General features: G+C 48.8%; 12 protein-coding genes across 12 annotated transcripts; 8 read left to right on the top strand and 4 right to left on the bottom strand.

Moving 5' to 3' along the window:
* Positions 1–716: 716 nt before the first annotated feature.
* BT62DRAFT_896188 (uncharacterized protein) lies at positions 717–2,474 on the top strand (the record flags this gene model as incomplete). Its single annotated transcript, XM_043183248.1, has 5 exons — positions 717–854; positions 909–1,206; positions 1,263–1,493; positions 1,552–1,777; positions 1,841–2,474. 5 exons carry the CDS (start codon positions 717–719, stop codon positions 2,472–2,474), a joined length of 1,527 nt encoding a protein of 508 aa, XP_043039294.1.
* A 248-nt stretch (positions 2,475–2,722) lies between these two features.
* On the bottom strand, positions 2,723–3,137 carry BT62DRAFT_932957 (uncharacterized protein). The gene has a single exon (XM_043186454.1). The coding sequence runs from the start codon at positions 3,108–3,110 to the stop codon at positions 2,856–2,858; it is 255 nt and encodes an 84-aa protein (XP_043039293.1). The 5' UTR covers positions 3,111–3,137; the 3' UTR covers positions 2,723–2,855.
* Positions 3,138–3,257: 120 nt separating this feature from the next.
* Positions 3,258–5,024, top strand: BT62DRAFT_180375 (uncharacterized protein). The gene is made up of 3 exons (XM_043179950.1): positions 3,258–3,404; positions 3,454–4,812; positions 4,860–5,024. The coding sequence occupies exons 2-3, from the start codon at positions 3,454–3,456 to the stop codon at positions 4,926–4,928; spliced, it is 1,428 nt and encodes a 475-aa protein (XP_043039292.1). The 5' UTR covers positions 3,258–3,404; the 3' UTR covers positions 4,929–5,024.
* A 101-nt stretch (positions 5,025–5,125) lies between these two features.
* Positions 5,126–6,228, bottom strand: BT62DRAFT_1006823 (uncharacterized protein; the record flags this gene model as incomplete). The annotated part of the gene is made up of 3 exons (XM_043177279.1): positions 5,126–5,367; positions 5,417–5,619; positions 5,672–6,228. The coding sequence occupies 3 exons, from the start codon at positions 6,226–6,228 to the stop codon at positions 5,126–5,128; spliced, it is 1,002 nt and encodes a 333-aa protein (XP_043039291.1).
* Positions 6,229–6,265: 37 nt separating this feature from the next.
* On the bottom strand, positions 6,266–11,357 carry BT62DRAFT_1076861 (uncharacterized protein). Its single transcript, XM_043179254.1, has 10 exons — positions 11,074–11,357; positions 10,394–11,022; positions 10,287–10,340; positions 10,207–10,233; positions 10,096–10,155; positions 10,005–10,046; positions 9,918–9,956; positions 9,806–9,868; positions 9,675–9,749; positions 6,266–9,621 (listed from the first exon to the last, which is right to left on the bottom strand). Exons 2-10 carry the CDS (start codon positions 10,947–10,949, stop codon positions 6,725–6,727), a joined length of 3,813 nt encoding a protein of 1,270 aa, XP_043039290.1. The 5' UTR covers positions 10,950–11,022; positions 11,074–11,357; the 3' UTR covers positions 6,266–6,724.
* A 631-nt stretch (positions 11,358–11,988) lies between these two features.
* Positions 11,989–12,783, bottom strand: BT62DRAFT_950680 (uncharacterized protein; the record flags this gene model as incomplete). Its single annotated transcript, XM_043188151.1, has 2 exons — positions 11,989–12,346; positions 12,405–12,783. A coding segment is annotated over one exon (361 nt), but the record flags the coding sequence as incomplete, so codon positions are not given.
* Positions 12,784–12,911: 128 nt separating this feature from the next.
* BT62DRAFT_1076858 (DNA repair helicase) lies at positions 12,912–16,448 on the top strand. Its single transcript, XM_043179253.1, has 17 exons — positions 12,912–13,062; positions 13,113–13,218; positions 13,269–13,417; positions 13,468–13,586; positions 13,639–13,973; positions 14,026–14,105; positions 14,155–14,250; positions 14,294–14,393; positions 14,448–14,761; positions 14,821–14,872; positions 14,923–15,015; positions 15,069–15,214; positions 15,268–15,438; positions 15,493–15,642; positions 15,697–15,771; positions 15,821–16,085; positions 16,138–16,448. The coding sequence occupies exons 1-17, from the start codon at positions 12,922–12,924 to the stop codon at positions 16,320–16,322; spliced, it is 2,577 nt and encodes an 858-aa protein (XP_043039288.1). The 5' UTR covers positions 12,912–12,921; the 3' UTR covers positions 16,323–16,448.
* Positions 16,449–16,612: 164 nt separating this feature from the next.
* BT62DRAFT_981160 (uncharacterized protein) lies at positions 16,613–18,661 on the top strand (the record flags this gene model as incomplete). The annotated part of the gene is made up of 5 exons (XM_043189573.1): positions 16,613–16,696; positions 16,799–17,088; positions 17,140–17,199; positions 17,257–17,387; positions 17,445–18,661. The coding sequence occupies 5 exons, from the start codon at positions 16,613–16,615 to the stop codon at positions 18,659–18,661; spliced, it is 1,782 nt and encodes a 593-aa protein (XP_043039287.1).
* Positions 18,662–18,857: 196 nt separating this feature from the next.
* Positions 18,858–22,466, top strand: BT62DRAFT_897079 (uncharacterized protein; the record flags this gene model as incomplete). Its single annotated transcript, XM_043183289.1, has 7 exons — positions 18,858–20,840; positions 20,892–21,059; positions 21,115–21,733; positions 21,788–21,935; positions 21,985–22,101; positions 22,149–22,262; positions 22,313–22,466. 7 exons carry the CDS (start codon positions 18,858–18,860, stop codon positions 22,464–22,466), a joined length of 3,303 nt encoding a protein of 1,100 aa, XP_043039286.1.
* Positions 22,467–23,011: 545 nt separating this feature from the next.
* Positions 23,012–24,704, top strand: BT62DRAFT_1076855 (uncharacterized protein). Its single transcript, XM_043179252.1, has 7 exons — positions 23,012–23,711; positions 23,763–23,923; positions 23,977–24,047; positions 24,097–24,129; positions 24,173–24,293; positions 24,363–24,432; positions 24,461–24,704. Exons 1-7 carry the CDS (start codon positions 23,496–23,498, stop codon positions 24,662–24,664), a joined length of 876 nt encoding a protein of 291 aa, XP_043039285.1. The 5' UTR covers positions 23,012–23,495; the 3' UTR covers positions 24,665–24,704.
* Positions 24,705–25,178: 474 nt separating this feature from the next.
* On the top strand, positions 25,179–25,971 carry BT62DRAFT_981158 (histidine-phosphotransfer domain, HPT domain-containing protein; the record flags this gene model as incomplete). The annotated part of the gene is made up of 3 exons (XM_043189572.1): positions 25,179–25,277; positions 25,497–25,645; positions 25,692–25,971. 3 exons carry the CDS (start codon positions 25,179–25,181, stop codon positions 25,969–25,971), a joined length of 528 nt encoding a protein of 175 aa, XP_043039284.1.
* Positions 25,972–26,411: 440 nt separating this feature from the next.
* BT62DRAFT_179761 (uncharacterized protein) lies at positions 26,412–27,064 on the top strand. The gene is made up of 2 exons (XM_043179949.1): positions 26,412–26,719; positions 26,775–27,064. The coding sequence occupies exons 1-2, from the start codon at positions 26,670–26,672 to the stop codon at positions 26,998–27,000; spliced, it is 276 nt and encodes a 91-aa protein (XP_043039283.1). The 5' UTR covers positions 26,412–26,669; the 3' UTR covers positions 27,001–27,064.
* The last annotated feature ends 134 nt before the right edge of the window (positions 27,065–27,198 follow it).

Here is a 27,198-nt window from a genome sequence, read left to right as displayed (position 1 = left end):
CACATAACTCTTGAAAATTATTGCGCACTAGGAACGTACACCCTTTCTATCACTTGTCAAGCCTCGTTGCACGCCTTGACCTTGTAGTTGTTGTGGCACCATCGCGAAGCAAACCTCATGCTGTGGCCCGTTCGGTTCAACATATGGTCCTTCCGTCCCCATTCATCCGTCAGCGACTAGATGCTTTCTTCAGCTGAACACTGCAACACTCGCGTTTTCTGTACAACCCTCCTTGATCTCGGAACCTTTCCGTTGATGAAGTGTCTTGCACTTCGTACAATCTGGGATCTAAAATCACAGGCACTGAGTAAAATGGCTACCAAAGGCCTCAGCTACACTCTATAGTTCCCGTCAGTAAGCCTCTGCGGTCCATTTATACCTTTCATCCAACCGATTAACTTGACATTACTTGCAGCAGCTGAGTGTATTCTACAGCATGGCTCTGCGCTATGTGGGGCTTGTATTACTCCCAGGCCTGCCACACTGAGGCTTCGTCGTCATACCAATGTAAATGGACCATGTGTCGCACCGATCCTACTATGCTATTCATCCAAGTACCTTACCTCGACCATGTTTTCAGGTGCGAAAAGCTGGAGGAGTTTGGCAGTGCATTATTGATGTGGTATTATTACCATCCCAAAAAAGTCTACAGCACGGTCTATCCTTCGTATAAAGGCTAGGAAGAAAGATAGGGAATGCATCTTCATCGGTTACAGATGCAACTTCATAGCACCCTGCAGTCCCTCTTATTCTTATTGGCCTCGTCGTCTGCTGCCCTGGGTGCTGCCATTGAGAGTCATGGCTTGTCCAAACGCGAGGCGACTGGAGAAAAGCTTGTATTTGCTCATTTCATGGTGGATTCAAACCTATCTCGTCGTGTATCTAGCGTGCTCATGCTTGATTGTTAGATTGGCATCGTATCTGATAGGACCAGTGCCTCTGCCTTTGATGACGACATGAAACGTGCCAAATCCTACGGGATTGATGCATTTGCCCTTAACATTGGTACCGATCCTTACACCGACACCCAACTAGGATATGCGTACGAATCGGCAGCAAACAACGACATGAAGGTCTTCATTTCCTTCGACTTCAACTGGTGGAGCGCCTCCGATGCCACGGGTGTTGGCTCAAAAATTGCCCAGTATGCTTCGAAATCAGCGCAATTAAAGATTAACGGGAAAGCATTTGTCTCATCTTTTGCGGGTATGTCGCTGCGCAAAGTTGCTTTGCATGTCAATGTCTGACAACCTGCCCATAAGGTGACGGCTTAAACATAGATCAGGTCCGCTCTACTGCAGGAGTGGATCTCTTCATGGCCCCCAACTTCCATCCTGGACAAGGAGATTTTTCCAAGTTGGACGGCGCCTTGAACTGGATGGCGTGGCCCAATAATGGCAGAAATAAGGCGCCTGAAGGTGGCATCATTATCTCTGTCATTGATGGAGATGATTCCTACTTGTCGACTATTGACGATAAGAGCCTTGTTTCCCGTACGTTTCGATTACCTGCTGATAGTCAATCAATCGCGACTCAGACCTTCCAATATAGCTGCGTCACCTTGGTTCTCGACTCATTTTGGAGCCGAAGTCTCTTACAGCAAGAATTGGGTGTTCCCAGGCGACTTCTTGTGGTACCAGCGCTGGAATGACATTCTCGCGTTGGCACCTCAGTATGTCGAAATCGAAACATGGAACGATTACGGGGAATCCCACTATATTGGGCCGTTGTCCTCCCCTCATACCGATGACGGTGGCTCTAAATGGGTTAATGACATGTCAGTGATTCAACTTTATTATGACATCATGATCTGTGTATCTCATGGTATCTGTGGTCACAGGCCTCATTCGGGTTGGCTTGAAATGTCGAAGCCTTTCATTGCTGCATACAAAGCAGGTTCTGCATCCGTTTCCAACTATATCACCGACGAAAAACTTATCTATTGGTATCGTCCTACCCCACGAGACATCGACTGTGACTCTACGGATACAACAATGGGACCGGCTAACAATGCCAGCGGCAATTATTTCAACGGTCGCCCTAACGGCTGGGAGACTCTGAGTGACAGCGTCTTCGTTGTGTCTCTTCTCAAATCACCCGGTACCGTCACCGTAAACTCTGGGGGTACGCATTACAGCTACGATGCCCCTGCCGGTGCAGCCGCCTTTTCCGTGCCCATGGGCATTGGTGCGCAAGCCTTTGCGCTAAGCCGGAACGGCAGCATTGTCTTCAGCGATACAAGCTTGAAGCAGATCGTCACAAACTGTATTTGCGGCATCTACAATTTCAACGCCTATGTGGGCACCGTCCCCGCTGGGGTGCCCGACCAGCTTGGTTCGGATGGCTTGACTGCCTTTTCGAATGGTCTCAAGGTTGCCTGTGCAGCCCAGACCTCATTGCCTGCCACCCCTCCTGCTACTGTTGCTGTCTACGCAACCGGTACTCCTACACCTGCTCCCACATCTCATATATAACGCCACCCCTTACGACGCTTTTCATAATGCCCGAATTAAGTGACGCATTGTGATCCCCATTTATTTTGCAGTACTGGCCACTCGTCTGTCGAGGCTTTATTGACGGTCAAGGTATGTTTGCTGAGGCATCAGTGTTGTTGTAACTATTGTATGTACAGTATCTGCGCTGTAAATAATATTTTACGATTTTTCCCGCCCCAGTCGACAGTACGAATCAATACCGGGCAGATGGACCAGAATTATTCAAGCTCCAAAACACAACCAGGGGCTTCCTATCATCGACTATACAACGAAATGATGGTGGTATTCGCAGAAATCTTGGAATCACGATGGCCATAGCCAGGGCTGAATGAGGTAATTCACGAGGTAGTATCCAACCAGTCAGTGCGCCTCAAGGCGACGATGCTTGGGGTCACTTGAGCAAGCAGTATACGTAGTCGAAGCTCGAGGCTCCATAAACTGCTGCAAAAAAATTTCCAACGATTGGCGTGGACATAGTGGGTTGAGCAGACATGTTGGGCTGGAAAGGGGTGAATAGCACTGAGAACCAGTGACCAACACTTTCAAGTCGTTGGTGTTGAGCGGGTTTGTTGGAATAATATAGTTAGCTTTAGAGTCCAGAGATGTAAGACCCATATGTCACGTGGGAACAAGGGTATTCTGATGTCCATTCGTACGTGTTCAATCAAGAATTATCCTGAGGCCCATAGAGAGAAGACAACAACATTTATATACGTTGACACAGAGTAAAACCACATTCGAGTTCGAAAGAAGCGGACGAACACACCAATTCAAGAATTTGCGGCGGTTTTCTCAGTTAATTATTTGCCATTGTTTCTCCCGTCGGCACTGCCACTGACTTTAACACAACGTTGGGCCTGGTGCGATCTCCACTACTTGAATTGAATCACGCGTCAAGTCCTTACCTAGGTCAGTACATGCATACTGTCGCTACGCATGGAACTGAAAGGTGGCTCAGATGGAAGATGTTGGCATGGATTCTTTCACAGCGGCCCCGCAAACCATATATTCATCTCCGGTGGTTGATCTTGCACTGGCGGTGCGATTTGACCTTGAACCTCACCAAAAAGATCTTGTAAAGAAAGTCGTCCTTGAGGCGGAGCAGGACATGGTCCGTTTCGAGTGCAATGTTCGTTGTATCCGTGAAAATCTCGTCAATTACATCGAGCAGCACAAGGCCTTGCTCACCCCCATCTGTCGTCTTCCTGTCGACATCTTAACCACCGTATTTATCCTCCTTGCTTCGACCACGAGGAACACCGTCTTCGACCTAGAAAGTCCGCCCTGGGTACTCACACATGTATGCAGACGGTGGAGAAATCTAGCACGGTCCACACCAGTACTATGGAGCTACGTGACGGTGAAGGATCAGGAGATTGGATCGGCGGATCCTTGCAATCTCTCGCTAGGGGCCATGGCTGAAGAGTATTTCAGGCTCTCAAAGGACGCCCCACTTCACATCGAACTGGGCTCGGGACGGAATGACGAGTATGCAGACACTGTTCTTACCGATGCCGCACTTGAACTTTTGCCTACTCATTCCGGCCGGTGGAAGACCTTCAAGGCCCGTCTCTGGCTATCTGATATCGCGCATCTGAGCGTCGCTTTACCAATCCTCGAAAGCATTGATCTCGTCAGTTCTGCTGAATTTGATGACGGATACACAGAGAAGGTTAGGACGTTCCGCGACGCACCCAAGCTAATAAAAGCCTCACTTTCCGAGCTTCCTCCCACAACTGTCGTCCAGCTTCCAAAGACCTTGACCAGACTCTCCTTCAAGGATATGCCCATGAATCAAATCACGTCACACCTCAGGGGGGTAGCACATTCCCTCATTTCCTGTGAAATACGAGAGCTTGATGGACCGGCACCCAGCAAAATCCTTTCCCTACAATTATCTCATCTGCAAAGCCTGCGGATATCTTTCGTTGATGATTTTTCCTTAGGCGCCATGAAACAGCACGCCCGCAGGTTCATAGGCTCTTTGACACTTCCTGCATTGACGGAGCTTCATGTCAGTGGCTCGGTCGTGCTAGATGTTCAGATCTTTACGGATCTCATCCATCGCTCCAGATGCAGCATTCGCTCATTGCTATTTGAGTGCGGAGACATGTACAAGCTTCTCCGGTATTCCCCCAACGTCACCCATCTATCATTAACCCAAATATCTTTGAAGCACGGAGGTCTGAAGCCGCTGGGGTATTCTCCAGGTGATAAGAAGTTTATTCTCCCGAAGCTGGATACTTTGGAGATCTACTTGACTGGTTTTGCCGGGGGGCAGTTCAAAGGAATCGTCCAGACCATCAAAAGCCGCTTTGCTACGAATCCCCAGCTGAAGGTCTCTTTCCGTTTAGATCGACAGAGGGTACAATCTTCACAGAAGGACACGAAAGAGCAGGATATGAAGAACCAGCTGAAGGAAGCAATATGTAGGGGTCTAACGGCCCAGTTCATTCTTCCAGAACCAGATGACGAGTCTGATTGGGACGAGTCTGATTGTCACTCGGAATCGGGAGACGAATATTTCCTGTACGATGGTTCCTCTTGATACAGATAACAAATAATTGCAAAAAATCCATCCTGTTGAATGTTCCGTGAAAGGGAATAGCTGAACTTAAATAACAGATGCCCTACTCCCACACTAGCTTCCCGTTGTCATCAACAGTAGCCGTCATCCCTCCACTAACTTTATTCCCACCTCTTCTGCTAGAGAGCTCTGACATCCGAGTCTTTTCTAGCTCTCCGTGGTGCTTAGCAAGCGCTACCAGCCTCGCTTTCTCTGCCTCAGCCTTGGCCGCTTTCTCTGCCGCCTTCCGGGCAGCATTCTGCCGCTGACGCTTTGTCTGAGGTTGGTTAGATGTTGATGCGGTTTCTGATATCCAAAAGTTAGTGGTTGGGCTAGCACAGAACTAAGGACTCACTGTTCACGTTCGACGAGAAGTTCGCAATACTGGCATTATGAGATCCACGGCTCCGCTTCACAACCCCCCAACCTTCATCATCATCTTCCACATCGTGTGCATCCTCATAGTCGCCCCACGAGAAGCCTGCAGCAGGGGCTGCTCTTGGAGATGACTCAGAAGTAGTAGACCGTGTAGGTGTAGTTGCTCCAGTGTTAGAGCTGCTGTATGATAAGTAAGCACGTCACTCAAGCAAAAAGTCAACGTGTACGCAACTTGTCGGTTTCACCGCTGGTCGCTGGTCCTTGGGATACCTCAGCAGTAGGAACAGCCTGGTATTTTGGTGTTTCTGTCATTGTTGGCAGCTTTGAAGGTGGTGGAGGAGGAGACGAAGGTGGTACTTGAGCAGAGGAGGAAGGCGACTGAGATTCTGCTTTAGCCGCAGCACCTTTCTTCTTCTTCCCCTTATTCTTCTTCTTCTTCGGCAAGGATATTGACTCCTTGGATGCTATGGAGACATCAGGAGGCACCTTTGTAGCCTCGAAGTCCCCGGGAATACCCTCAGCAGAACTCGCGACTGGTACCTCCTTCTGCTCAACCGCAGTACTAGCGCTGCTGTCCTGGAGCGAGGCAGACGTTTCCTTCCCTTTGCCTTTTGCCTTTCCCTTCCCCTTCTTCTTCCCTTTCGTTTCTGGAGGCGGCGGCTGAGCTTTAGCCTGCGACGAATTCGAAATTTGGACCACGGCAAAACCCACAGCACCTGCGACTGCGACAGCAGTCAAGGCTGTTTCGGCTGATACAGAGGAAAATATGGTGCTTTGAGTATGGCCCATATAAATAGTATAGGAATATGAGATTGAATGAATGGATGAACTACAAGTTCGAACTTGAAATACGGTGAGAAGATGGTGGTGACGTGGAGACGTAAATACTCTGCAAGAACGTGATCACTTACAAACGCGTCTGATCTGATTGAAATTCAATTTCTCATCCCTAACGCGTACCATTATTCTCAGGAGTACATGGTTTTTATACGGGAGTGAAAGGGTATAGGTGAAGGGGGGTTGGTATCTGTACAGTTGAATGATATGAGAGGGAGTGATGTTCCTCGCGATGTGTAACGTAGATGATGACAGCAAGGGACTCCAACTACTATATACAAAGAAGAGCTACTCTAAAAATATATCGAATGCAGCTTTAAAAGCGTATATGCGCACACAAAAATGGGGGTGTACGGTATCTCAAACAATGAAAGCGTTGAGAAGGTATGATAATACAATATGTAAAAAGTGAAATGAAAGTGGAGGCAGTAAACCAAGATCGGAAATTTCATTCAACCTCACTATCGCTCACGGTTGCGGCTGAGAATCGCAACTGATCCGATGCTAGGCCATGATCACCTCTTAGATGAAGCGTTCCTCCTGCTCGAGCACTCCTCTCCAACAGATCATTCCACATATCTGTCTTTTCTTGCTCGGTCCAAGCAGGTTTTATCGTTGCTCGGTCACGGAACTGAGCTGTAGGTGATGGCGACGTAGTAAGGGTGCTTGCGTAGGAGCGGGGACGAGCTGTTGCATGCGAGGAAGTGGATGTGCGGTTCGGGTTAGTAGGAGTGTCGGGAATAGGTGGAGGTGAGGACAAGCGTGGTATGGAAGGCAGCCTTCGGATAGGGGATGATATCTTCGACGCACTGGGACTGAGTCTATGCAGACTACGAGAAGTTCGAGAAGGCGTGGATTTCAAATCAGCAGCGATATCAGTAGAGGCGGATTCCACAGCAGATGGTCTACGACCTATGAAAGCATTGATAGGCGCTGACGTTGAGAACTCTGGGATTGTAGGCGAAGCTCGGACTGAGTCGTTTGGTGGTTTCCATGCAGTTCTGGGAGGTGTCGGTAAAGATGGTAAAGGCCCTTCAGCAGTAGGTACCCAGCTTTCCAGTGATGATGTGGATGTACGCACTGAGTGCTGGACAACCTTGCTTAGCGACTTTCGATGACGAAACTTGGAATCGTCCTCTTCAGCAGGCATGTTCTTGGTCAATTTGTACAGCTCGCTTGGGGGAATGATGTGTTGACCGACAACAGTGTCAGGAACAGGAGGTGGAACTTCATCGCCATATGATGATGACGACGATCGCTGGGATTGTGTTCGCTGGAAAAACTTTGAAGACGCGACATCTGAAGACCCAGGAGAAGACGAGCGCGTTGTGATACTCGGTCTGTGACCTCTAAGTGAATTTGAAGAAGTGGCAGGGACGGGATGCAGAGGACGTATCGCGGGGCCTTCTTTAGGCGATTGTGATGGCCGACCACCGGAAATCGACGTTCGAGTTTGCATGATTCTCGACAATGCTCCAGCCTGAGGAGCACTTCCATGTCCATCCATTGATTTTGGGCCGTAGTTCATTGAAGCATAATCTTTGGGTAGCGCAGGAACAGGTGGTGGACTGCTTGACGGAGAATCCGAAGGCGAATCCAAGAATTTGTCCCGTAAGCCACTTGTGCTAATGCGCTTTATCAGCTTCCACAATTTCTTCCCTCCTCCGCTGCCTGGTTCAGACTTCGTTTCAGATTTCCACGGCCCAAGTACATTGTTGAATGCTGAATCAAAGGAGGCGTCTTTAGCCGGAGTTGCCGTCCTAGGCGTCTTCGAGGCTGGCATAGTGGGTTCATCGATGGGTCCTGCTTGGGTGTCCACTGACACTCGGAGATACTTGGTTTCCTCAGTCTTGGAACCGTTCAAAACAGGTTTCCGATGCCCTCTCCGCTCCTGCAGACTGGGACGGCCCTGCCCTGGTTCCAAGTCTTTTTCACGTTCGCGATCAACGGAGGGAAGTTCAATCTTCTCCCACTCCATGTCATCGTCTGGTACCCCCATGCTGCCTTTCCGCCACCTTCCCGACAGTTTACGTGACAGCGACCTGCTCAGACTTTTCGACGTACGGGGCTTACCGACGGACACACTTGCGGTGCGATGCCCGATGCCCGAACCCAACCCGTTGACAAGCTGGGGGCCAAGACTATACTCTGACCACGAATCCTCCGGTCCACCAACAGCAATCACCTTGCCCGAAGTTGAACCAAAGACAGTGTAATATGGCGCTAAAGAAGGGGACGATGAAGAAGATACGGTATTATCCGGCAAATGAGATGTACTTGCTTCCGGGGTATTACTAACCTTCGGTGTAGCATGGTCAGTGGAGGACCCGGACGAAGAGGGCGGGGATGTAGACACATCGCTTTCTTTCTTGACCTTTTCCTCTTCCTCCTTCTGTCTCCTCAGCCCCTCCAACTGTTGCTGCTTATACGCCATTGCTACTGCCCTTGCGGGTGTTAACCCGGATGTATCTACATCATTTCCGCTGGGGGGATGGCGTGGTAGAGGACTAGTAGAAAGTGACCTTGACCTCGATGCCACTCTAGTTCGTGGCTTCAGTTTGGCCTCTGTATACGAGGCCGGAAATATGGCTGGGTTGGGTGCCTTGGCGCCATTGCTCGGCCTCCTCCTCAAGACGTTCTTTGCACGTTTATCCGTCGAGGAATTCTGTGTAACCGCCGTCGAAGTTGGCAGAGGCAATGTATGGCCGAGACTGAGAAAAGAATGATCTTCGTCCCCTTCCGAAGTCGCCCCTGCTCTGACGCCGAGACGCTCTCTGACCTGGGTATTGAGTCGTCCCGGAGAGCTGCGATAACCGCCTCCGCCAACATCGTCATCGCTGCTCACCACAGTTCTATTTCCACTGCGGCCCAGTGATCGATAGCCGTCTGAATCAGATCCTGATAGAATAGACGCAGGTTTGGATAACAGGCGTTTCATGTCATCCAATGCAAGTTTGTGAGGAATAGCATCAAGCGCCGGAGAGGACGATGTCGGTTTCGTGCGGGACTCGTGGGTGTGATTAGGTAACAAGTCACCAGATGCTTTCCTGGAGTGGGGTGAGCTAGTAGTGGACGATGAAGGCAATGATGAAGGCGGCGTCTGAGAAGGCGCTGAAGCTCCAAGTGAAGAAGACGTGGTTGTCGAAGACAGGGATGGTAGAGAGAGGGATCGTGAATTAGGCGTAGAAGCTTGTCTTGACGACAGGATATTTGCGGAGGCCGTCTTTCCAAAAGTAGATGCATTGGGGTGTGATGAGGATTTGTGTTCAGGTAAAGTTTCGCCGCGAACGCGTGGCATTCGTAGAGACAAAGAAGGGGTTGACATGGTAGTTGAGGGCGTCGACGCTGATCATTCCTGGTAATCAGAAAAAGACGAATTTCACAGAAAACGAACATACAAGGCAGACGTGAATCTTGGCGTAGTATTGACGGCTGTAACAATGGAGGTTTGTAATTTGGGGTAGGATTCAACTCTGATGAAGCGAATATTGTAAGGATCTGTTCGTACTAAGAATGTTAAATCACGCACCAGATGACGTTCGGGAATTAGAGGGAGATTCAGAGGTCGTTATTATCGTTGTAGGTACGGGGTCTGTCGCGCAATCAGAACTTGGGCGGTCAAATTAAGTGAATGACGATACCATTCATGTTATGTGATTTGAATGACTCTGATTTCATTCCTGGATGAAAGTCTGAGATAACAAGAGAAAAACAACACGGTGACGTACCTGAGGCAACTTCCTCATGTCGGCCGGGAGGTCGTCTAGACGCTGAACGGATATGAGACGGTGCGGTCCATAGCAACAGTCAGACGCATACATTTGTGACTTGGACTTGAAGTTTCTCCAGGAAGCTGCGACGCTGGCGAGGACGATGCTACTGCAGCAGATTAAATTAGACTGTCGTGTCTTAGGGGTAACTTTGACACACCGGCTCTTGGAGCGATGAAATCGGCGGCTACGTAGCATAAATGAGACTACGATAACCGACGGAAGAAAGACAGTGCGTACCGGAACGCAGTGACCTGGAGCTCAACATGCTAGTGCTCGATCTCGATGATGAGGCTGGGACCAAATGTGAGTAAAGAACAATTACCCCCCAAAACCTGCAAGCATACCTTGAGGAACTGGCGTAAACTGATTTATCTTTTCGATTGAGTGCCTGGATGATGGCGCAAATCCAACAGGAAAGGCTGGGACTGAGCCACTACCTTGTCGAGCGTCAGTCGTTTGAACAGGTGTAGCACGGCGATCAGTCCACCATCCCCTCGGTTCCTCCTCAAAAGATGTTGGGGTTATTGGTGAGGCAGCAGGCCGTCGTAGTCCGGATGAACCAGCTGAGGAAGTAAGTAGCGTCCTGGTGCCAAAATCCGAACGATTAAGTAGATGAGAGTTGATGGTAGGTTTTGTAAGGATAGGCACGGATTCGGATGTATTTCTTGGTTCACTTGGCCGGCTACGCAGGAGTGGAGTATTATTAGACGCGTTTGCAATTATGTCACGGCTGCCGTTCTCCAAAGTAGTTGATGGAGTCGATGATGAAGCAGTAACTACGGTGGTGTGAGCGTTCCGTCGAGATGACGTTAGCGTATCTGATGGATTGGCAGTAGGTCGTCGAGGATAGGTATTAGATTCCGCAAACGACATGGGATGAGAAACTAGTCGAATAAGCATAGAGTCAGGAGCAAGCGAGAAAGTTATACATCGAAAGTAGAGTCTATAGCTGGAATCAAAGGAGTGCTGATAGCTTGGGCAACATGGTTAGTCCGGGGAAAGGATTGAAAAGGACGGTACGCACATGATTTATTAGTACTAGGACGCAAGAGGAATGGTATTCACCAATCAAATTTGTCGAGGGTTAATTGGGACCACACGTGTAGTGGATACAACGTCACAAAACACGGGAAAATTGCACAGCAGCGAACGATTTAATCACGTAAGAGTGTCCAGCAGAAAGAAGTTCAAGGAGTGAATATGCAGCAAGGGCTATCAAATGAATGAAGGGAAAAGAATGACGAGCGTAAAGACGATACCAACGAGTGGACAGTTTTTTTTTCGGAGAGAATACACGTGAGGGAAGAATGAGCCGGCAATGTTACGTTTCGCCGCTGTTTGTCACAATCTCCATGGATACACATCGACAGATGAAGATAATCAATGATTGAATTTTGTACTATTTCGACTCGAAGCAGTTCAAGTACGCCATTATATCCGTAATTTCCAGCTTGACATCCTGGCGTTTTATGCCAACTCAACATATACGTGAACTTTATCCATGCTTCTGAGAATCCCTGTTAGGTACAAATACACAGGGATCCCTGTCTTCTCGAAGCCATCTTGTGACGCAGGCACATACCTCAACTAGGGCCAACTATATGTGTCCCGTAGGCCAGATATTTTTCCGCATAGCAATCGTAAGACTCGTAACGCTGTCGGCCCGTCCAGATGTTCTTCTGGTCGAACCTGGTATAGTCAACTGTACGTTATTTGGGAATCGCCTGGACTCATTGTAAGACCACTCCATAACTTAAAAGCAGACTTTCGGAAGCGCCGGTATTGACTTGTACTTGTGGCCCGAGTAGAAATGATGTGCGTAGAATGTATTTCCCGAATGGTTGCGCCATCAGAGCGCAGATGCTCAAAAAAGTACTCCTGGGACCCAGGGACCGGTTGAGATCATCTACATGGGTGTGACGGGAGTAGAGTTTACGGGAGGCATTTGAGAATATCATGGAATTGCATGTGGATATTCACTATCTTTATACACCAGTGGGCATATAGCGAGGCTCGTACACGGTCTTCTTACAACCAAGTCAACTGGACAAAGTAAGCCTGGAACCCGAAGTAGGGTGCTTGTTTCGATCAAATAATTACTGCTTCCAGTCTACCAAGGAGACCCAGGTGGCCACGATTGACTAGTGACTAGTAGTGAAGACTCCGAGAGATGGACAGGCCCTTGCGATCATACAAGTATGCACAAGTTGGCAAGCGAGACGTCGTACGCCATGGAGGAAGGCAGCAGCATTACAGCCGACGGCGTACAAGAAGCAGTAATATATCATTATGAATCCCTGGGGGGAATGAATAAGAAACAGCACCCCAGACCAGGTAGTATGAGAAATATCATACCAATCTTCCCACTAGATATCAAAAATCTGACACGCGGCCCTTGAAGCTCCAATCCCCGCCATCTTCTGTTCCCCATTGTTTGACGGGTTCCTGCTTGGGACCACCTTGCTCTCCCGTCACTGGATTCACATCCCCGTCAAAGGCCGGCTTGACGGGTTTCCGCGCATCGGGGTGCATTGCCAGTTCTGCTTCCACATCAGATAACGGGGTGCCCGAAGATAGAGGTGCTTGGGCCTGGCGCTGAAGTTCCTCGAACTCTCTTTGAAGTTCTCGTGGAAGAGGCGGAGGAGAAGGACGGTTAAGATTGGACATAGAACGACGGGAATTTTTTACAAGCCAGGCTGACCACTGCGTTCTAGTAAAGATATGCGACAACATCATTGTGAGAGCAAAGAAGGCTTGTCTAATTTAAATATCCGAAACTTTTCCGATCGGCATTGGAGCGGAAACTCACGTGCTTGTCATCATCGTGTCAATTTGAATTGAAGTTACTCCCTCGACGCGTCTGTTACCAGTCATGTCGCTGAGCCTACCAACTCCCGATGACTTTCCAGCTTTTCCGTTCTCTCCTTATCCGATACAGGTGGAGCTTATGCGCCATCTTTATACGTCTATCGAGGGAAGAAAGGTCACTATCATCGAGAGTCCAACTGGCACAGTATAATTCTTCATTTCTGCCAACCAGACGGTTCACTGACGCGCTTGAAGGGAAAAACACTCAGTCTTTTATGTGCCAGCTTGACTTGGTTAACGGATGAGAAGAATCGCGCGAGGAAAGGCAAACTGGCGGCATTGGGGATGGCTGATGCAGACGGTAGGGCGACATGCTCAAGAATAATGTGTTAACGCTCACTTCACAACCAGACAATGACTGGGTAGCTGGGCAGACCAGGGAGCGTTTGAGAAGAGACTTGGAAGATCAGGAAAGTGAATATGAGCAGCGGTTGGCTAAGGCCAGAAAGAAAGAAGCGGAGATGAGGAAAATGGCAAGGGCGCGCACCTCGAAGAAACCCGTGAGTCCCACTGAATGGAATCTTCCTTTTATATCCTGATATTTTCTCAGAGGATGAAGGAGAAATCCAACCCCATTAACGACGAAGAAAATGACGACGTGTTCCTTCCGGAAACTGAAGCAGCTGAGAACGATAATATATCGCCGGCGGTCAAGACATTGATGGAAAAGTAGTTTGTTCTGCATTTCGTTATCCCTATCCAATGTTAATACTTTCTCCAGGCTAGAGAAAGGTTCTAGGCAGGACTTGCTGGACGACGAAGAACTTACATGCACCAAGATATACTACGCGTCACGCACGCATTCTCAGTTGACCCAAATCATACCAGAAATGAAGAGATTAAAGCTCTTTCCGGTTGATAATCGGTCGACCTGCTCTTCGATCGCGTTGCCCCGAAAACGTGTTGCTGAAGAATCGGACGATGAAGTGGACACGGACACTACAATCTCTTATTCACGCACAGTGTCGCTTGGCTCGCGAAAACAGCTTTGTGTCAATGACGAACTTCGTTCAAAGAAGGCAGACCTTGACGAGGCGTGTCGCGAACTGTTAAACGGTGGGTTATCCGTGTCAATGTCACGGTATCTTCAAACTCAGCGTGCTTCTAGAGAAGGGGGATAAACGCTGTCAATTTTTGTCACCTATAGGCGATGATTACCGTATGGTTGAATTTCGAGATCAAATCCTGGTATGCCGCCATAGTTTCTTCTACGAAGCTTCACTCATCTTAACCTTAGGCCTCGCCAAAAGATATTGAAGACCTTGCCACCGCTGGTCGAATAGTTAATTTATGCCCATATTTTGGCTCTAGGCGCGCCATATCTCAAGCAGAAGTAAGTCTTATACCAAATAGATGACCTTCCTAACGATATGCAGCTCGTGACCTTACCTTATAACCTGCTGTTGCAGAAGTCGGCGCGTGAAGCCCTCGGGATTGATCTAAAGGATCAAATCGTTATCATTGACGAAGCTCACAGTGAATTACATATTACATGTATTATTCCTTATTTCGCTAACGGCTTTGATGTAGACCTTATCCCAACACTCCTGGCGTTGTCGACGCACAAGTTGTCTCTCTCTACCCTGGAAATATCTTTTAAACAAGTGTGCATTTACAATTCAAAGTTTCGCAATCGCCTTTCTCCCGTAAACATGTTACACTTGAAGCGTCTAGTCGCATTTCTCGATGCATTGACGAAATATACCCTATCCTGGAAGGAGGACGATGTACGTCAAAATCAGAAGGTTGATATGCTTTCTGTATCTGAGCTCCTAGAACGGCTTGGAAACAAGGTAGCGGGGATTAATTTATTAGAGATTACGGGATATTTGAAAACAAGTAAAGTCAGAACGCCCTGCTAATTTTTACATTGCGTCGTCAGCTAACAATTTGTTTTTCTTAGGTTGCAAGAAAGATTGCGGCTTATTCTGAAAAGCAGGATGAAAAAAGAATGGGTGAGTGTTTTGACATCGTGTATCCTCTTTGTTTAAGTGTCATTTTGTAGATTCGGCAAAGATTAAGCAGACCCCGAAAGGGGCGGTTCCACCCTTACATGCAGTTGAAGACTTGATGCGCTCGCTGACAGCGACAAGCGAAGGTACGTACATTTACGCGTGCTTTGTGCCAAGACATTATCCGTTCTCTTCGCAGATGGCAGAATAAGTCTTTCCCTTGTGGGAAACCCCGGTCATGAAGATGTTGAAATCAAATACCAGCTCCTTAATCCAGCCCCGCCATTTTTGGACGTAATCGAAGAAGCACGATCCATTATTCTTGCAGGCGGAACCATGTCACCTGTATGCGGCGTTTTGGATAGCAATAAAGATATAGCATCTTACATTGTTGGCAGATATCTGATGTCATGAACCAACTGTTCCCGAATCTACCAAGTGAAAGGTTGACAAGTTTCTCTTGCGGTCATGTCATCCCGCCTTGGAATCTGTTGCCAATGACAATTTCCAAGGGGCCACGTGGCGGAGACCTCCAATATAAAGCTGAAAAGCAAGCAGACAAAGCTGTGGTAAGTCGAATACATTTGCCATGAACAAACTTTTGAATAATGGACATGTGCAAGATCGGAGAGTTGGGACAGATCATCCTAAATTTGACCAACATCGTTCCCGGTGGGATGATCGTGTTCTTTCCGTCTTATAGATTCTTGCACACGAGCAAAGATGCTTGGAAAACAAGTGGTGTTATAGAAAAGTTCAACGCGAAAAAGAAAGTCAGTAAATAGTTCTGACACCGCAAACTGATTTTGTCTGAATGATGCGGATAGGTGTTCTTTGAGCCAGATGAAGCCAAAGATGTCGATGAGATCCTGCAAGGATTCTCATTTGCAGTCCATAATCCAGTAAGTCGCTCGTTGCGTGAATAGGGTTGATTCATTGGATGAAAACTAGGTCGACAATAAGAAAGGCGCATTGCTCTTCGCAGTTATTGGGGCAAAGCTATCTGAGGGCCTGAATTTTACCGATGATTTAGCTCGAGCGGTAGTCATTGTCGGGCTTCCTTACGCGAACCTAGCGTCCCCAGAGCTTCGCGAGAGGATGAAATATGTAAAGCGGCTAGAGGACAAAGGTCAGCTAAAGAAAGCGCAAGGCCAGAAAGATGCCGCAGCGGAGCTGTATGAAAACATGTGTATGAATGCTGTCAACCAGAGTATAGGTGCGTTGTCGCGTGTCGATGAAATTTTTTTGCTTATATACAAGCGCCACAGGACGTGCAATAAGACACCGTGGGGATTGGGCGTCCCTGATTCTCCTTGATAGACGCTATGCATCACCGAATATTCGCAATAAGTTGCCGAAGTGGATCGGATCAGAGATGAAGGTTGCCCAGACATTTGGATCAGCCATGAAAGAAATGGGTGTTTTCTTTAGAAATAAAAAGGTCCAAAATTAGTATGTACTAGTCAGCCCCAGAAATTCTAGGACGGCATAAGCTATATGTAAGATAGTGCTGTCGATAAAGTCCATGCAGACAATCTGTCTAGGATATGAAAATAAACGAACAAGTGCAATGTCATGCCATCAGTGACTGCAAATCATGAGAAGGAAATGCCGGCGGTTAATTCCCGTGCCTATCCCTCTTCTGCGCTGTACGGTGTACCCTCCTTCTCTCTTCTATATCTACTGTTGCAGGCTTCAATATACCATCCAGAAGGTGTTTTTCGACTGCGTAGTAATGCAGGCATGGGGTTCTTCTCGTCAAGGAAGCCCCACGATGACTACGTTGTCACCGACAAATCCGTTGTCCATGTCATCCGCTCACGTTTTGTGCGTACTTCTCTCCACGAATATTGACAAGATTCCGAAATAACCTTTTGTTCTCATCCGTTTCCCCGAAATTAATGTTTACGTCTAATTCGGGTCACTTAGTACGGCAGAAACAAGGGAAAGGAACGCGAAGATGCCAATCCTACCTTTGTCGATACGGGCAAGTCGGCGGCACAAGCCTTGGCTCAGCCGTCTCCGATACATACAAATGGAACTGACGCTGTGGCGACCTCGTTGCATAAAAAGACGGGACCTCGCGCACGAAACAGTGTTCATGGCCAACCAGGGTCCGCTGCTGCAAAATCTGCTACCAACATGCCATCGTCGTCGCCACTACGGAAGGACACAAAGGACGATAGTACCACTGCAGTTTTTTCAGCGAGAAAAACCATGTTCTATATAAATTTCTCTATTTTCGTGATATCGAATTAACGCAAACACAGGGCGACGCTGGCGCAACGGCTGAACGAGTTGGCAGTGGCAAATTCAGACGGCTTGCTGAAGTGTGTAGTAATTTATTTCCCACCTGTTTGCCGCTTGACCCATATCCCTCCTTCTAGCGATGATGAATACCGAATGCTGCGGCAGAGTCTATTTGAGAGGTTTGCGAGCAGCTCGGCTGTGCCTTCTGAGGAACCTGTTGTTCCCGTCAACCGGCATCAAGCACGTGGAAGTGAGAGTAGTAAAAGACGTAGGTGGCCTTAATACGTCTGGTCATGCATGCTCATATATATTTGCAATTTACAAGTGTCATCAAGCTCACGGCCTTCTAATTTTGTGGTCGACGTTCCCCGTTCCCCTTCAGTACGGTCGCGCAACTCAGTGGCCTCAGGCATGACGGGTCTGTTCCGAAAATCTGCAGTTGCTCGAACACAGTCTGGGTCGAAAGATGTCAACGAGACATCCAGCATTTTCTCTTCAGCATCTAGTAGTTCCAATATTTTCAAGCTTCCCCGGCTCATCAAGAAGTCGAGTGCGTCGTCGGTGACGTCCACACAGACGGAAGCATCTCGACCGACAGACACGATTTCACTGTCTTCTCGCCGGACGGGGTTAAGCGCCCTCGAACGGCACGATCATCCTAGCATGCCCCACCTTCCCTCCTCTCGTTCCACCACGTCAAGTATCAGACGATACATTACCCCGCCCTCCGCATTTCCTGGTGCAAGAGCGCTTGCAACCGACCCCAAGTATTCCGGGACCATGAACGATGTCCTCGACGAAGGTGACCTCAAATCTTCTGAGGAGATAAAACAAGAGATTTCAGCTGTTGAGTCGGAGCGAATGCGTCTGATGGATGCGTTTCATGGGCTTGAGGTAACCGCATTAACCAAGAAACACCATCAAAGACAAGGAAAGATCTATGAAGATAGTAGTGGCGGGGACGTGTCAACATGGACCTTGATACCTGATTCACGGAGCCAAAGGCGGATGGCTATGGGTAGCGCCGATAGCGATGTTACATCAATACGGTCGGGTACATCTATCAACACGACGTACACAGGAAGGAGAGTCGTGCGTCAGAAGACGACTTCGAGCCTCGCAACACCATCAAGACCTGGATCGTTGCATAGAAAGAACTCCGTTTCAAGCGTGTCATCAGGGAGGGCTGCTGCTGCTGCTGGCGGTGGACTGGCACCACCACCTGTGCCGTCTTTGCCCATGGGGATGTCACTCAACCAGGGATACAATGCTAGTGGCTCTAATATTAACTTAACAAGGAGCCCAGGTCCTCCATCCATGTATTCGGTGCCGGAAGACGAAATCAGGTCCGTCGATGGTAAATCTACGCCTGGCAGATCTGGCAAGAAGGAGATGGATGAGATGGAGGATGAGATGGAGCAGAAAATGGAGGATATACGGCGGCGACGCGAGGAAGTGAGTATGCGGTATGAGGCACGTCTCGAGTATCTGCGGGCCAAGCTGAAGGGGGCTCAGTTACACGAGAAGTTGATGAAAAAGTGATGAAAAGTGTGGCGTTTATTCAGAGATACGATTAGATTTTGATGATACCCCGGGATTTTCCGTAACGGATTTGTATATTATTATTTCCTTTTCTGATTGGTTGTCGTTTGGCAGCCTTCTCTCAGCTTTTCTTGTGTCTCAAGTTGCGCTGGTCGACAATAACAACGACGAATAGCCTTCGCCACCGTTGACGACCATGTCCAACTTACCCTCTCCAGTGTCTGATGACATGGATGACACAGTGTCGTCGACTCCCACTCCATTCAGCCATCTTCACCGCTCGATGAGCCATGGCTCGCAATGGTCGGCGTCAGATTCACCTCAACGTCACAACCAAGGAACCTCTTACCAGCAGTCCCCCCCTTTCCGACAAGCCCCTCCTCCCATCCCCTCTCGCAGTTCCTCGTCGCATTCCGTACGTCGTGAAGCTCGCAGCAGAAGCGTGAGTACCGCTGGTAAAGGTTTTCGCGAGGACGATCATCTCAACGAGGAAGATGAAGATGGTGATAGCTCCGAGCCTACTGACAGGCGAGTTGGCAAGTCCGTCGCCGCCAATGACGACGAGGCTGCCAATGATGCCGACGAGTCCGGCTCCGATAGAGAGGAAGACCCCATCACTCTCAAGGACCGACAGTCGCTCATTAACGTCGAGCATCCATTTGGTCTCCCCATTTGGAAGCCAGCACTGTACCAAAAATCGCGTTCAGTCACTCGCTACGCTGACGAAGCACTGCACTCCATCCCTTCTGCTCAGGCAGAGCGCCACCTCTTACCCGGCAACATTTTCTGGGTTGTCGTGTTTGGTTGGTGGCTTTCTCTGACGTGCTTTGCCGTTTCCGCCCTGCTCTATCTCATTCCTCAAGGTGGCAAGCAGTATTCCTCGTTAGTCTTCGGTTTGGGATGGTATCTTGCGTGGCCGTTCGGGAAATACGTGGAAGGTGAAGCACTTGATGAAGAGGCGGAGGACGACGATGAAGATGAGGATGAGGATGCAACCTCACACGAACGCCATTGGAGTGGTGATTCTTCGCACACAGTCAGGGCACCTGATTCCGATGATCAGTCCTCCAGCACCATCCGAGGCGTTGCTGCTGACCATTCGACGACAGCGCAACATGTTCAAACAATGTCTTGGAATTCTGTTATCATACCGGAAGAACACACTTCTCTCCTCCAGACGGTGTCGGAAATGCACTCACCGCCGCCTTCCAAATCATATGGAGCAACTTTATCCACCGCTTCTTCAGAGTCATCCATCGGTGCGGCTAAAGAAAGTCCGAAAGGGGCCACACTTGGCAAAATCTGCTTCTGGCTTGGAATGATCTCCATCATTGCCCCACTCATGCTCGTCGTTTGCCTCATCTGTTGGGGTCTCATCGTCACTATACCGATGGCTAAGCTCAATTGGGCTCTTCTCACGCACATCTTTACTCAACCCGATACCATACGATTCTGTGCGGCACCTCCTGCCGTGGTAGTTTCTGAGCAAGTAGGGCCAACCAATGCTGAGGATTCAGCATCTTCCCCTGAGGCCAGTCGTACTCAGTTTTCAGTCAAGCATCCTCGCATTGCTCCAGGACAAGTTGCGCCGTCCGGTTCATCCAAGGTGCTACTTTGCACTTATCGTGCAGTCGGATTGCAGTACTACAAGTACACTGTGGGCGGTGTCAATATCCTGTTTGTCAACCTCATGCCTGTCGTGTTCTTCGTTATCTTTGATGGGTTGGTTTTACTTCCGATGGTCGAAAAGCTCGAAGAGCATCACAAACATGTCCCCAGTTTCCTAGCCTTCATTGCATCGCAGGGCCTCATCTTCATTCTCAGTTTGCTGAGTGTCATTCCTCTGTCGTATTTCATTGGTATGGCTGTCGCGTCTATCTCCGCACAGTCTTCCATTGGGATGGGTGCCGTTATCAATGCCACTTTCGGTTCTATCATCGAAATTATACTGTACTCTATGGCCCTGGTCCAGAACAAAGGGCATCTCGTCGAAGGTTCTATCGTCGGTAGTATTCTGGCGGGTGTGCTGTTGATGCCTGGCATGAGTATGGTCAGTGCCGCATTCAGGCGAAAGGAGCAGAAATTCAATGCCAAGAGCGCCGGCGTCACCAGTATGATGTTGATCATGGCCATTATCGGAGCATTAGCACCCACTCTTTTCTATCAGACCTATGGAAATGTACGTCGTGTGCAATCGCTGCATGCTTCGAGGTCAACTAACCCTTTCTAGTTCCAGTTGATCTGCAGTGGATGTCCATCTGCGCCTGGACCTGGTGGTAGCAACACGCCTTGGATTTGTGATCACTGCTACTATAAACATCCAGACCCGGTCGATGATCCCTTCTATCAATCGACTGTGAAGAGCTTGATGTACTTCTGTGCTGTCGTCTTACTCTTCGTACGTTCCCATGGTCATAGCCCTCTCGGCCTACTAATGGAGTCGTGATTTATAGTCGTATCTTGTCGGCCTTTGGTTCTCTCTCCGTACACATGCCAGCCAAATCTGGCAAAATCCCCAGCAGCTAATGCACTCCGTGGAACTCCCCATTCACCAGCGGCAATCCTTGTATCATCGTCTTCCGTCTACTGGCACCGTAAATCCCAATGCACCAGGCTCTCTTCATCGCAAGGAAAGTCACGCTCATAGTCTTGGTAGAGATGCAGCGTCCCCCTCGCAAGCCTCGTCTCACCCATCCACTTCTCGCGGGCCTCCCTCTCCTGTTCTACCCCGCCGAGTCTCTTACGCCGCCGCTCCTGCTATGCCTCCTGTACACTTTACGCCCGTCATGGAGAGCGTGGATCAAGCCGTGAAGACCACCGCATTACAACCTATGCATCTTCCTGAAGCAATGACAACCGATGACTTTACTAGGGCTGTGGCTGTAGCGACAGTTAGTGCTCTACGCCATCAGCAAGCTCATGCTGCTCAATCGCCGGGTCGTTTACGCGTATCGGGCGCTGAAAACGAATCTACATCTGGCGGTCATGGAGGGCATGACGCACCGTCTTGGAGCCGCACTACTAGTGCTAGCGTTTTGCTCGCATGTACTCTGTTGTATGCTATCATCGCAGGTTTGTATATACCATCTTCATACGTAAGATTCACAGGTGACATCGGTTTATTAGAAATCCTTGTCGATGTTGTCGATGTCATTCTGCAAGGCTCTGGGATCGATGAGAAGTTCCTCGGTGTAACTTTATTTGCACTTGTCCCGAACACAACCGAATTCATGAACGCAATGTCGTTTGCTCTTAATGGCAACATTGCCCTCAGGTAGGTACCCGGTACTCCGCCATGTTACAGCATACTCACCCACGTCCAGTATGGAGATCGGCTCAGCGTATGCTCTTCAAGTCTGCCTTCTACAAATACCGGCGATGGTTGCGTTCTCCGCTTATTGGGCCCCTGATAAAATGGGCGAAGTTGCAAAGACTTTCACGTGAGTACCACCGCCTCCCAGACCTGACAGTCCTGATGAGTCCGTAGACTTATTTTTCCTCGATGGGATGTGATTGCCATCATCCTTTCGATGTTTTTGATGACATATACATACATCGAAGCAAAGAGTAACTACCACCGAGGAAGCATTCTCATTTTAAGGTAGTATCTTTTGGTACACTCATTGGACAGATACTAACAAACGTACCTAGTTATCTCGTTCTCACTGCTGGGTTCTTCTTTGCGCCTCACGATGGGGAGGCCGATGATCAGGCAGACTCCACTACCATTCAAGAATTTTCATCTTTAACTGGACTTCAGTATGCCAGATGGTATTTCCTATCCTGGTTGCATTTGTGGTTGTGACTATTTGACTTCACTTTTCTTTTACATGGAACCTAGCACGTATTTATTAGACGGCGGTTTGACCTGTCTCGTTAACTCATTCGATTCGATTTTTTATTTCCCCTTGCTCTCGTTTGCCAATACTTACATGATGACTTGTAACGAACGGACCACGACCATATTTCCCATTTACATTAGGTGATTGTCGATGACGACTTAATGGTGTATACACCCTGAGTATGTGCACATCACACCTTTGGAATCATTTTGTCAGAAAAGTAGCATAGAACGTTTAATTCGGTGGTTGATTCATGAACTTTGGATGTTGTGATGCGTTTTCCCATGCATCCTCTTGTCAGTGTGAGGATGCACCCTGGAACAGAAGAAGATGGCGCACGTATTGTTGACAAGGTGATATATAACCTCAGGAACGCAGCGCATCCGTCATCGTCACTCCAGGGGAAAGATTGGAAATGAAGGACACAGTCTTAAGAAAATCACAAATCAACTTGGGGAAAGGTTTGTTAGCTGCCGACTCTGTGGCTGTGTAATGACCGCTTCACAACGTCTGTCTAGGAGAATCCCTGTCCCTCTCAGATTTTACAGGCCCTATATTTCTGTTCTTAACGAGACGGCATTCCGCCAAGCAATTAGGATTGCACATGGTCGTGACAGAATGGAAGTGATTCACGGGAGGATTGGGACTCTGCGACCCCGAGCTACCGCCTGCTTTAGCCACTTGAAGGACCAGACTGAGAAATGCACCAGTTCTAGTTGTATGTCAGAACTCCGAGTCTTTGAACATTCTCTGTGCTCTGTCCAATATCTTATCATAATGTTCTCGTATCTGTGGCTGCCGTATTAGGGATGCTTCTTGCTGCGAGAAAATGATGGGAGCCAATGGACCATGCCAAAAATCTACTCCCGGTAGTGTAAGGCCTGCGTTTGCCGCAATCTCGTACGCGTCGAGAAAGAATTGTTGTCGCTGCGGACTCTGGTGAGCTTAGGGTATAAAGCTTAAAGACTGGGCGATATTAGGCAATAGTTATCATGGTCCTTCTCTTGGGCCAGCATTGGCCAATTTTCCTTCCCTCGCCACGTCTTTGCTCTTCTCGTCACGACCGTCATGATGGTCCATCTCCTGCTTCTATGAGCAGGAGTATGAGGCTGCTCGTTGCTCGCTCGCTCAGCGACTGCCAGGATACCCTCCGCCGCGTTGTATGGTGCTGGCTGATGAGCTCAACCGCAAACATGGTCTCTCCAATGGTAAGCGCTACGACCACTGCTGAGGAAACCTCTACAAGCATCTCACATTAGAAGACGTTCTGGCCACAAGGTGTAATCTGGCTGCTGAATCCGACTGCTTCCTTGGACGGAACTACGACCCGTGTGCTCAACCAGAAATCAGTCACATTGACAGCGAATGTGTTCGCTCAAGAGGGATCTAAATTTACGTCGATATCTCTACTTGTGAACCTGTGACAGATATCTCCATGGGTTTCTGGCAATGTACTGCAACCGGTGTCTACAGTGGCAACGGTGCCAGTGGTGGTTCATCTGTCGAGAGAACAACATCCTCAAAACGGGCATATCCACCTGTCGGTGAGTTGAGTATAAAGACCTTATTGTTCTGAAACTCGCTGCCGGTCAGCCTCGATGAAGACCTCACCTCGTGCAGATATCGGTAAAATGTTTCTTCCGCTGACTGAAGACTATGACATTGGAAGCTCAGCCCGAATCGACTATCACAATAATCATTCGACTTCTGACCTCGGCAGGCCTCTCTGAGGGCCAAAAGTTGCAAGTAGCTCAAACCGTAACGTCAACGTTAGCGATAAGTTATGACGGGTGTGTTCATTCTGCGTTACAGCGCTATTCGCGTTTCCTGACTGATGTCTTGCATCAATATGTATCTAGAACGTCAGCTGCAGGTCCAGAATCGCTTTCTGACGGATGTTTCTCCCAAAAAAACACGTTTGCCAACATTGTGCCTGTGATGATTGAATGAATTCTAGCCTACAGATAACTTTGACTGCGCATGTACCGAGCCTGACTGCTCCTATGTTCACCCCACTATAATATCCGTGGCCATCGAACTGGACACATTGATAGACAGCGATCTACTGCTTTCAAGTTGGGCTCTTCTCAGGGTAGTAAAGTTTTGCGCCGGCTGTTTCGAGTGTTTCGTAATGTTTTCACGACTACGGGACCTAGAATAACGGTGTGTCAATGGCAAGGGGCCTCGAATGTACTGAACGCGTTATTTGACGGCATGGGTGAATAACCGGTGACTTTGCGAACTTTCGGCGAAATGTTGAGCTCGATGATGCTTTCCATCATCGTCCTATGACTGAACATGTGCGAATTGAGGCCGCCTTTACGAGTTGATGCTATGATCCGGGGAGAGAAGTAAAAAGAAATTTGGCGGAGACACGAGGACGAATTACAATAAATTAAATAACAATATGTCGAATCATACGCATGATTGCGGCGAGTGAGGAGGGGGGATGACGTCAGACGTGGACGGAAGCATCCGACAGGGTGATGTCCTAGCGCTCTTGCCTCTTGCAGACGGATATTATCAGACTATCAGTGAGGGCAGGTCTCGACGACATCGCACAGGGTCGCTCATCGTTTATCTTCGTCACCGACGTTGCTCGTGGTGCCCAGCGTTTGCCATCATCGACCACGTACCGTAATCCTCGCCCGACGTCCCGTTCACCGCTTTCGCCCATGTCCCGCACGGTGACGAACTCGGCCACCGAGCCACGCTCGCCCTCTCCCATCCCCCCCGTCACGACAGATTCAAAATCACCGTCATCGCTGAGACCCGTCGACCATGCTACAGTCGATATTGCCCTGAAGCACCAACGGCCGCCGTCCGATGAGAACCGCAGCCCGACAGAGAAGACAGATAAGTCTACTGCCGGATCTCCATCGCCCGACGGCTCTGCAAAACCCGACGATTCCGCTGAGACCCCAGCTCCAGAGGTGCCCTATATCATCTTAAACTTATCCTTTTCTCTGCTTCTTATCGTTCATATTCATTAGGCTCCATCATCTCCGGCTACCATCAATATGGACACTTTTCGTCAGATTCTTGATCTTGATGAGGATGAAACGCACGATTTTTCCTCCTCCATGGTCTGGGCTTACTTTACCCAAGTACGGAGCACGTTTAAGAAGATGGACGATGCTTTGTGCGTCCCTTTTCCCATCGACAGTACGCTGACTTATCCGTGATAGGCAAGCAAAAGACCTCCAAGAGCTATCATCTCTTGGTCACTTTCTTAAAGGCTCATCTGGTCAGATCGGTGTCGGCCGCGTCGAAGTCTCATGCCAGAAGATTCAGTATTACGGCAAGCTTCGCAATGAGCATGATGATGGTGATGTATCCGATACGCAAGCACTCGACAGGATCACGGCTCTTTTGGCACAAGTCAAGAGTGACTATGATGCTGCCGAGTGCTGGCTCAAGAATTGGTATATGGAGAGGGGCGTGGAAGGGCCACCCGCCGATGATTAACATATATTACAAGTACGCCCCCATTAAATGTCTACCTTCCAGCACGTTCACCTTCTACAGGGGTTGGGAGAGGTACGTAGAGGTGACGGAAAGGACACCATTACCATTTTTTACCTAGGAAATGGAAAAAGGAGATGAACATACGCTTTACATGTACATGCAACGCCCCGACCGTTCGCAAGACGAATTTTCGGAGGATGATGGGAGGATTTTATTGTTCTACACATATGCGGGATGAGGTCGGCAATACTATTCCGGTCCAATGACATGAACGCGTATTCTCCCAGTTCCTGCCATCAAGCTCTTCGAGCCGAGGCTTGTTGTCATTTTTTATCTTGGTCTTCTCTTTCTCGCTGTCAGCTATCGTGTTGTTGTAATTTTCGTCCATCATCCCTCCTCGTCTACGACTCATTTCAACTGTGTACCAATTATTCAGGACGCGCTTTCCACCTGGTTCACTACATATGAGGTGTGTGATAACAAGCTTCGCCGCATTTATGAATCGCAGTTCCGTGTTATGGCATGCTGGCTCATACAACTACTGATAAGGCAACGAAGGATATAATACAACGTGCATAGCCATATCTATCTATCAGAATAACAACCTAGTGTGGGGGAAAGGAGGATGACATTCGGGACGGCGGACCGAACACGCAGGGACTGCTGACTAAGTCTTTTATGTTCTATTAACCACTTCCATGTCACCGAGGTCAGGGCTTCAAAGGGAAGTCCTCAGCCTCTACAGACGGTATGCTCCACGAATTATTCTCTGCAAAATTTCAGTCTCATGCCATAGCTTCTAGGGCCCTCCGAATGGTACGAACCAAGCCCCCGTCAACGCGAGCAAAGTTTCTCCTCTTCGTCCGGTACAGCTTTCACCGAAACGCGACGACCATCTCGCCGAGGCAGGTCAGTGTCATTGAGCATCTTATGAGGCAGGGTCGGAAGCAGATCGAGATGTACGAGGATCCTTCGGTGAAGGATTGCTGGGTATCGAAGGAGATGAAGGAGTGGAATGAACGGACGTAGATCTGTGTGTTAGTCGGCTTTCTCTTTGAACACGAACGGTTACACCCAGGCCCGCGGAAAGTTCTTGTTATGCAATCACATGAACCGGAGCAACAATAGCTACCATCTGCCGTGTTACCTACTACGCTTATGGATCAAATACTCTCCGTGAGTTGATTGAAAAGGTTGATTTCAGTTCTATTATTTGTATCCAGTTAC

The sequence above is a fragment of the Guyanagaster necrorhizus genome (genome assembly GCF_019112545.1).
Source record: "Guyanagaster necrorhizus MCA 3950 unplaced genomic scaffold BT62scaffold_14, whole genome shotgun sequence".
Classification (NCBI taxonomy): Eukaryota; Fungi; Basidiomycota; class Agaricomycetes; order Agaricales; family Physalacriaceae; genus Guyanagaster; species Guyanagaster necrorhizus.
This window is presented reverse-complemented; position numbering and strand designations above follow the sequence as displayed.

Bases quoted from the DNA above. Each gene is read 5' to 3' on its own strand.
- BT62DRAFT_932957 (XM_043186454.1), bottom strand. From the start codon at position 3,110: ATGGGTCTTACATCTCTGGACTCTAAAGCTAACTATATTATTCCAACA.
- BT62DRAFT_180375 (XM_043179950.1), top strand. From the start codon at position 3,454: ATGGAAGATGTTGGCATGGATTCTTTCACAGCGGCCCCGCAAACCATA. The intron at 4,813-4,859 runs GCTACGAATCCC...AGATCGACAGAG, and splicing joins AGACCATCAAAAGCCGCTTT to GGTACAATCTTCACAGAAGG.
- BT62DRAFT_1076861 (XM_043179254.1), bottom strand. From the start codon at position 10,949: ATGCTTATTCGACTAGTTTCTCATCCCATGTCGTTTGCGGAATCTAAT. The intron at 10,156-10,206 runs GTGTGTCAAAGT...AATCTGCTGCAG, and splicing joins TTTCATCGCTCCAAGAGCCG to TAGCATCGTCCTCGCCAGCG. The intron at 9,622-9,674 runs GTATGTTCGTTT...AGGAATGATCAG, and splicing joins CCAAGATTCACGTCTGCCTT to CGTCGACGCCCTCAACTACC.
- BT62DRAFT_1076858 (XM_043179253.1), top strand. From the start codon at position 12,922: ATGTCGCTGAGCCTACCAACTCCCGATGACTTTCCAGCTTTTCCGTTC. The intron at 13,219-13,268 runs GTAGGGCGACAT...CTTCACAACCAG, and splicing joins GGGGATGGCTGATGCAGACG to ACAATGACTGGGTAGCTGGG. The intron at 14,873-14,922 runs GTGAGTGTTTTG...GTCATTTTGTAG, and splicing joins GCAGGATGAAAAAAGAATGG to ATTCGGCAAAGATTAAGCAG.
- BT62DRAFT_1076855 (XM_043179252.1), top strand. From the start codon at position 23,496: ATGGTCCTTCTCTTGGGCCAGCATTGGCCAATTTTCCTTCCCTCGCCA. The intron at 23,712-23,762 runs GTAAGCGCTACG...ATCTCACATTAG, and splicing joins CAAACATGGTCTCTCCAATG to AAGACGTTCTGGCCACAAGG. The intron at 23,924-23,976 runs GTGACAGATATC...CGGTGTCTACAG, and splicing joins ATATCTCTACTTGTGAACCT to TGGCAACGGTGCCAGTGGTG.
- BT62DRAFT_179761 (XM_043179949.1), top strand. From the start codon at position 26,670: ATGTCACCGAGGTCAGGGCTTCAAAGGGAAGTCCTCAGCCTCTACAGA. The intron at 26,720-26,774 runs GTATGCTCCACG...CATAGCTTCTAG, and splicing joins GTCCTCAGCCTCTACAGACG to GGCCCTCCGAATGGTACGAA.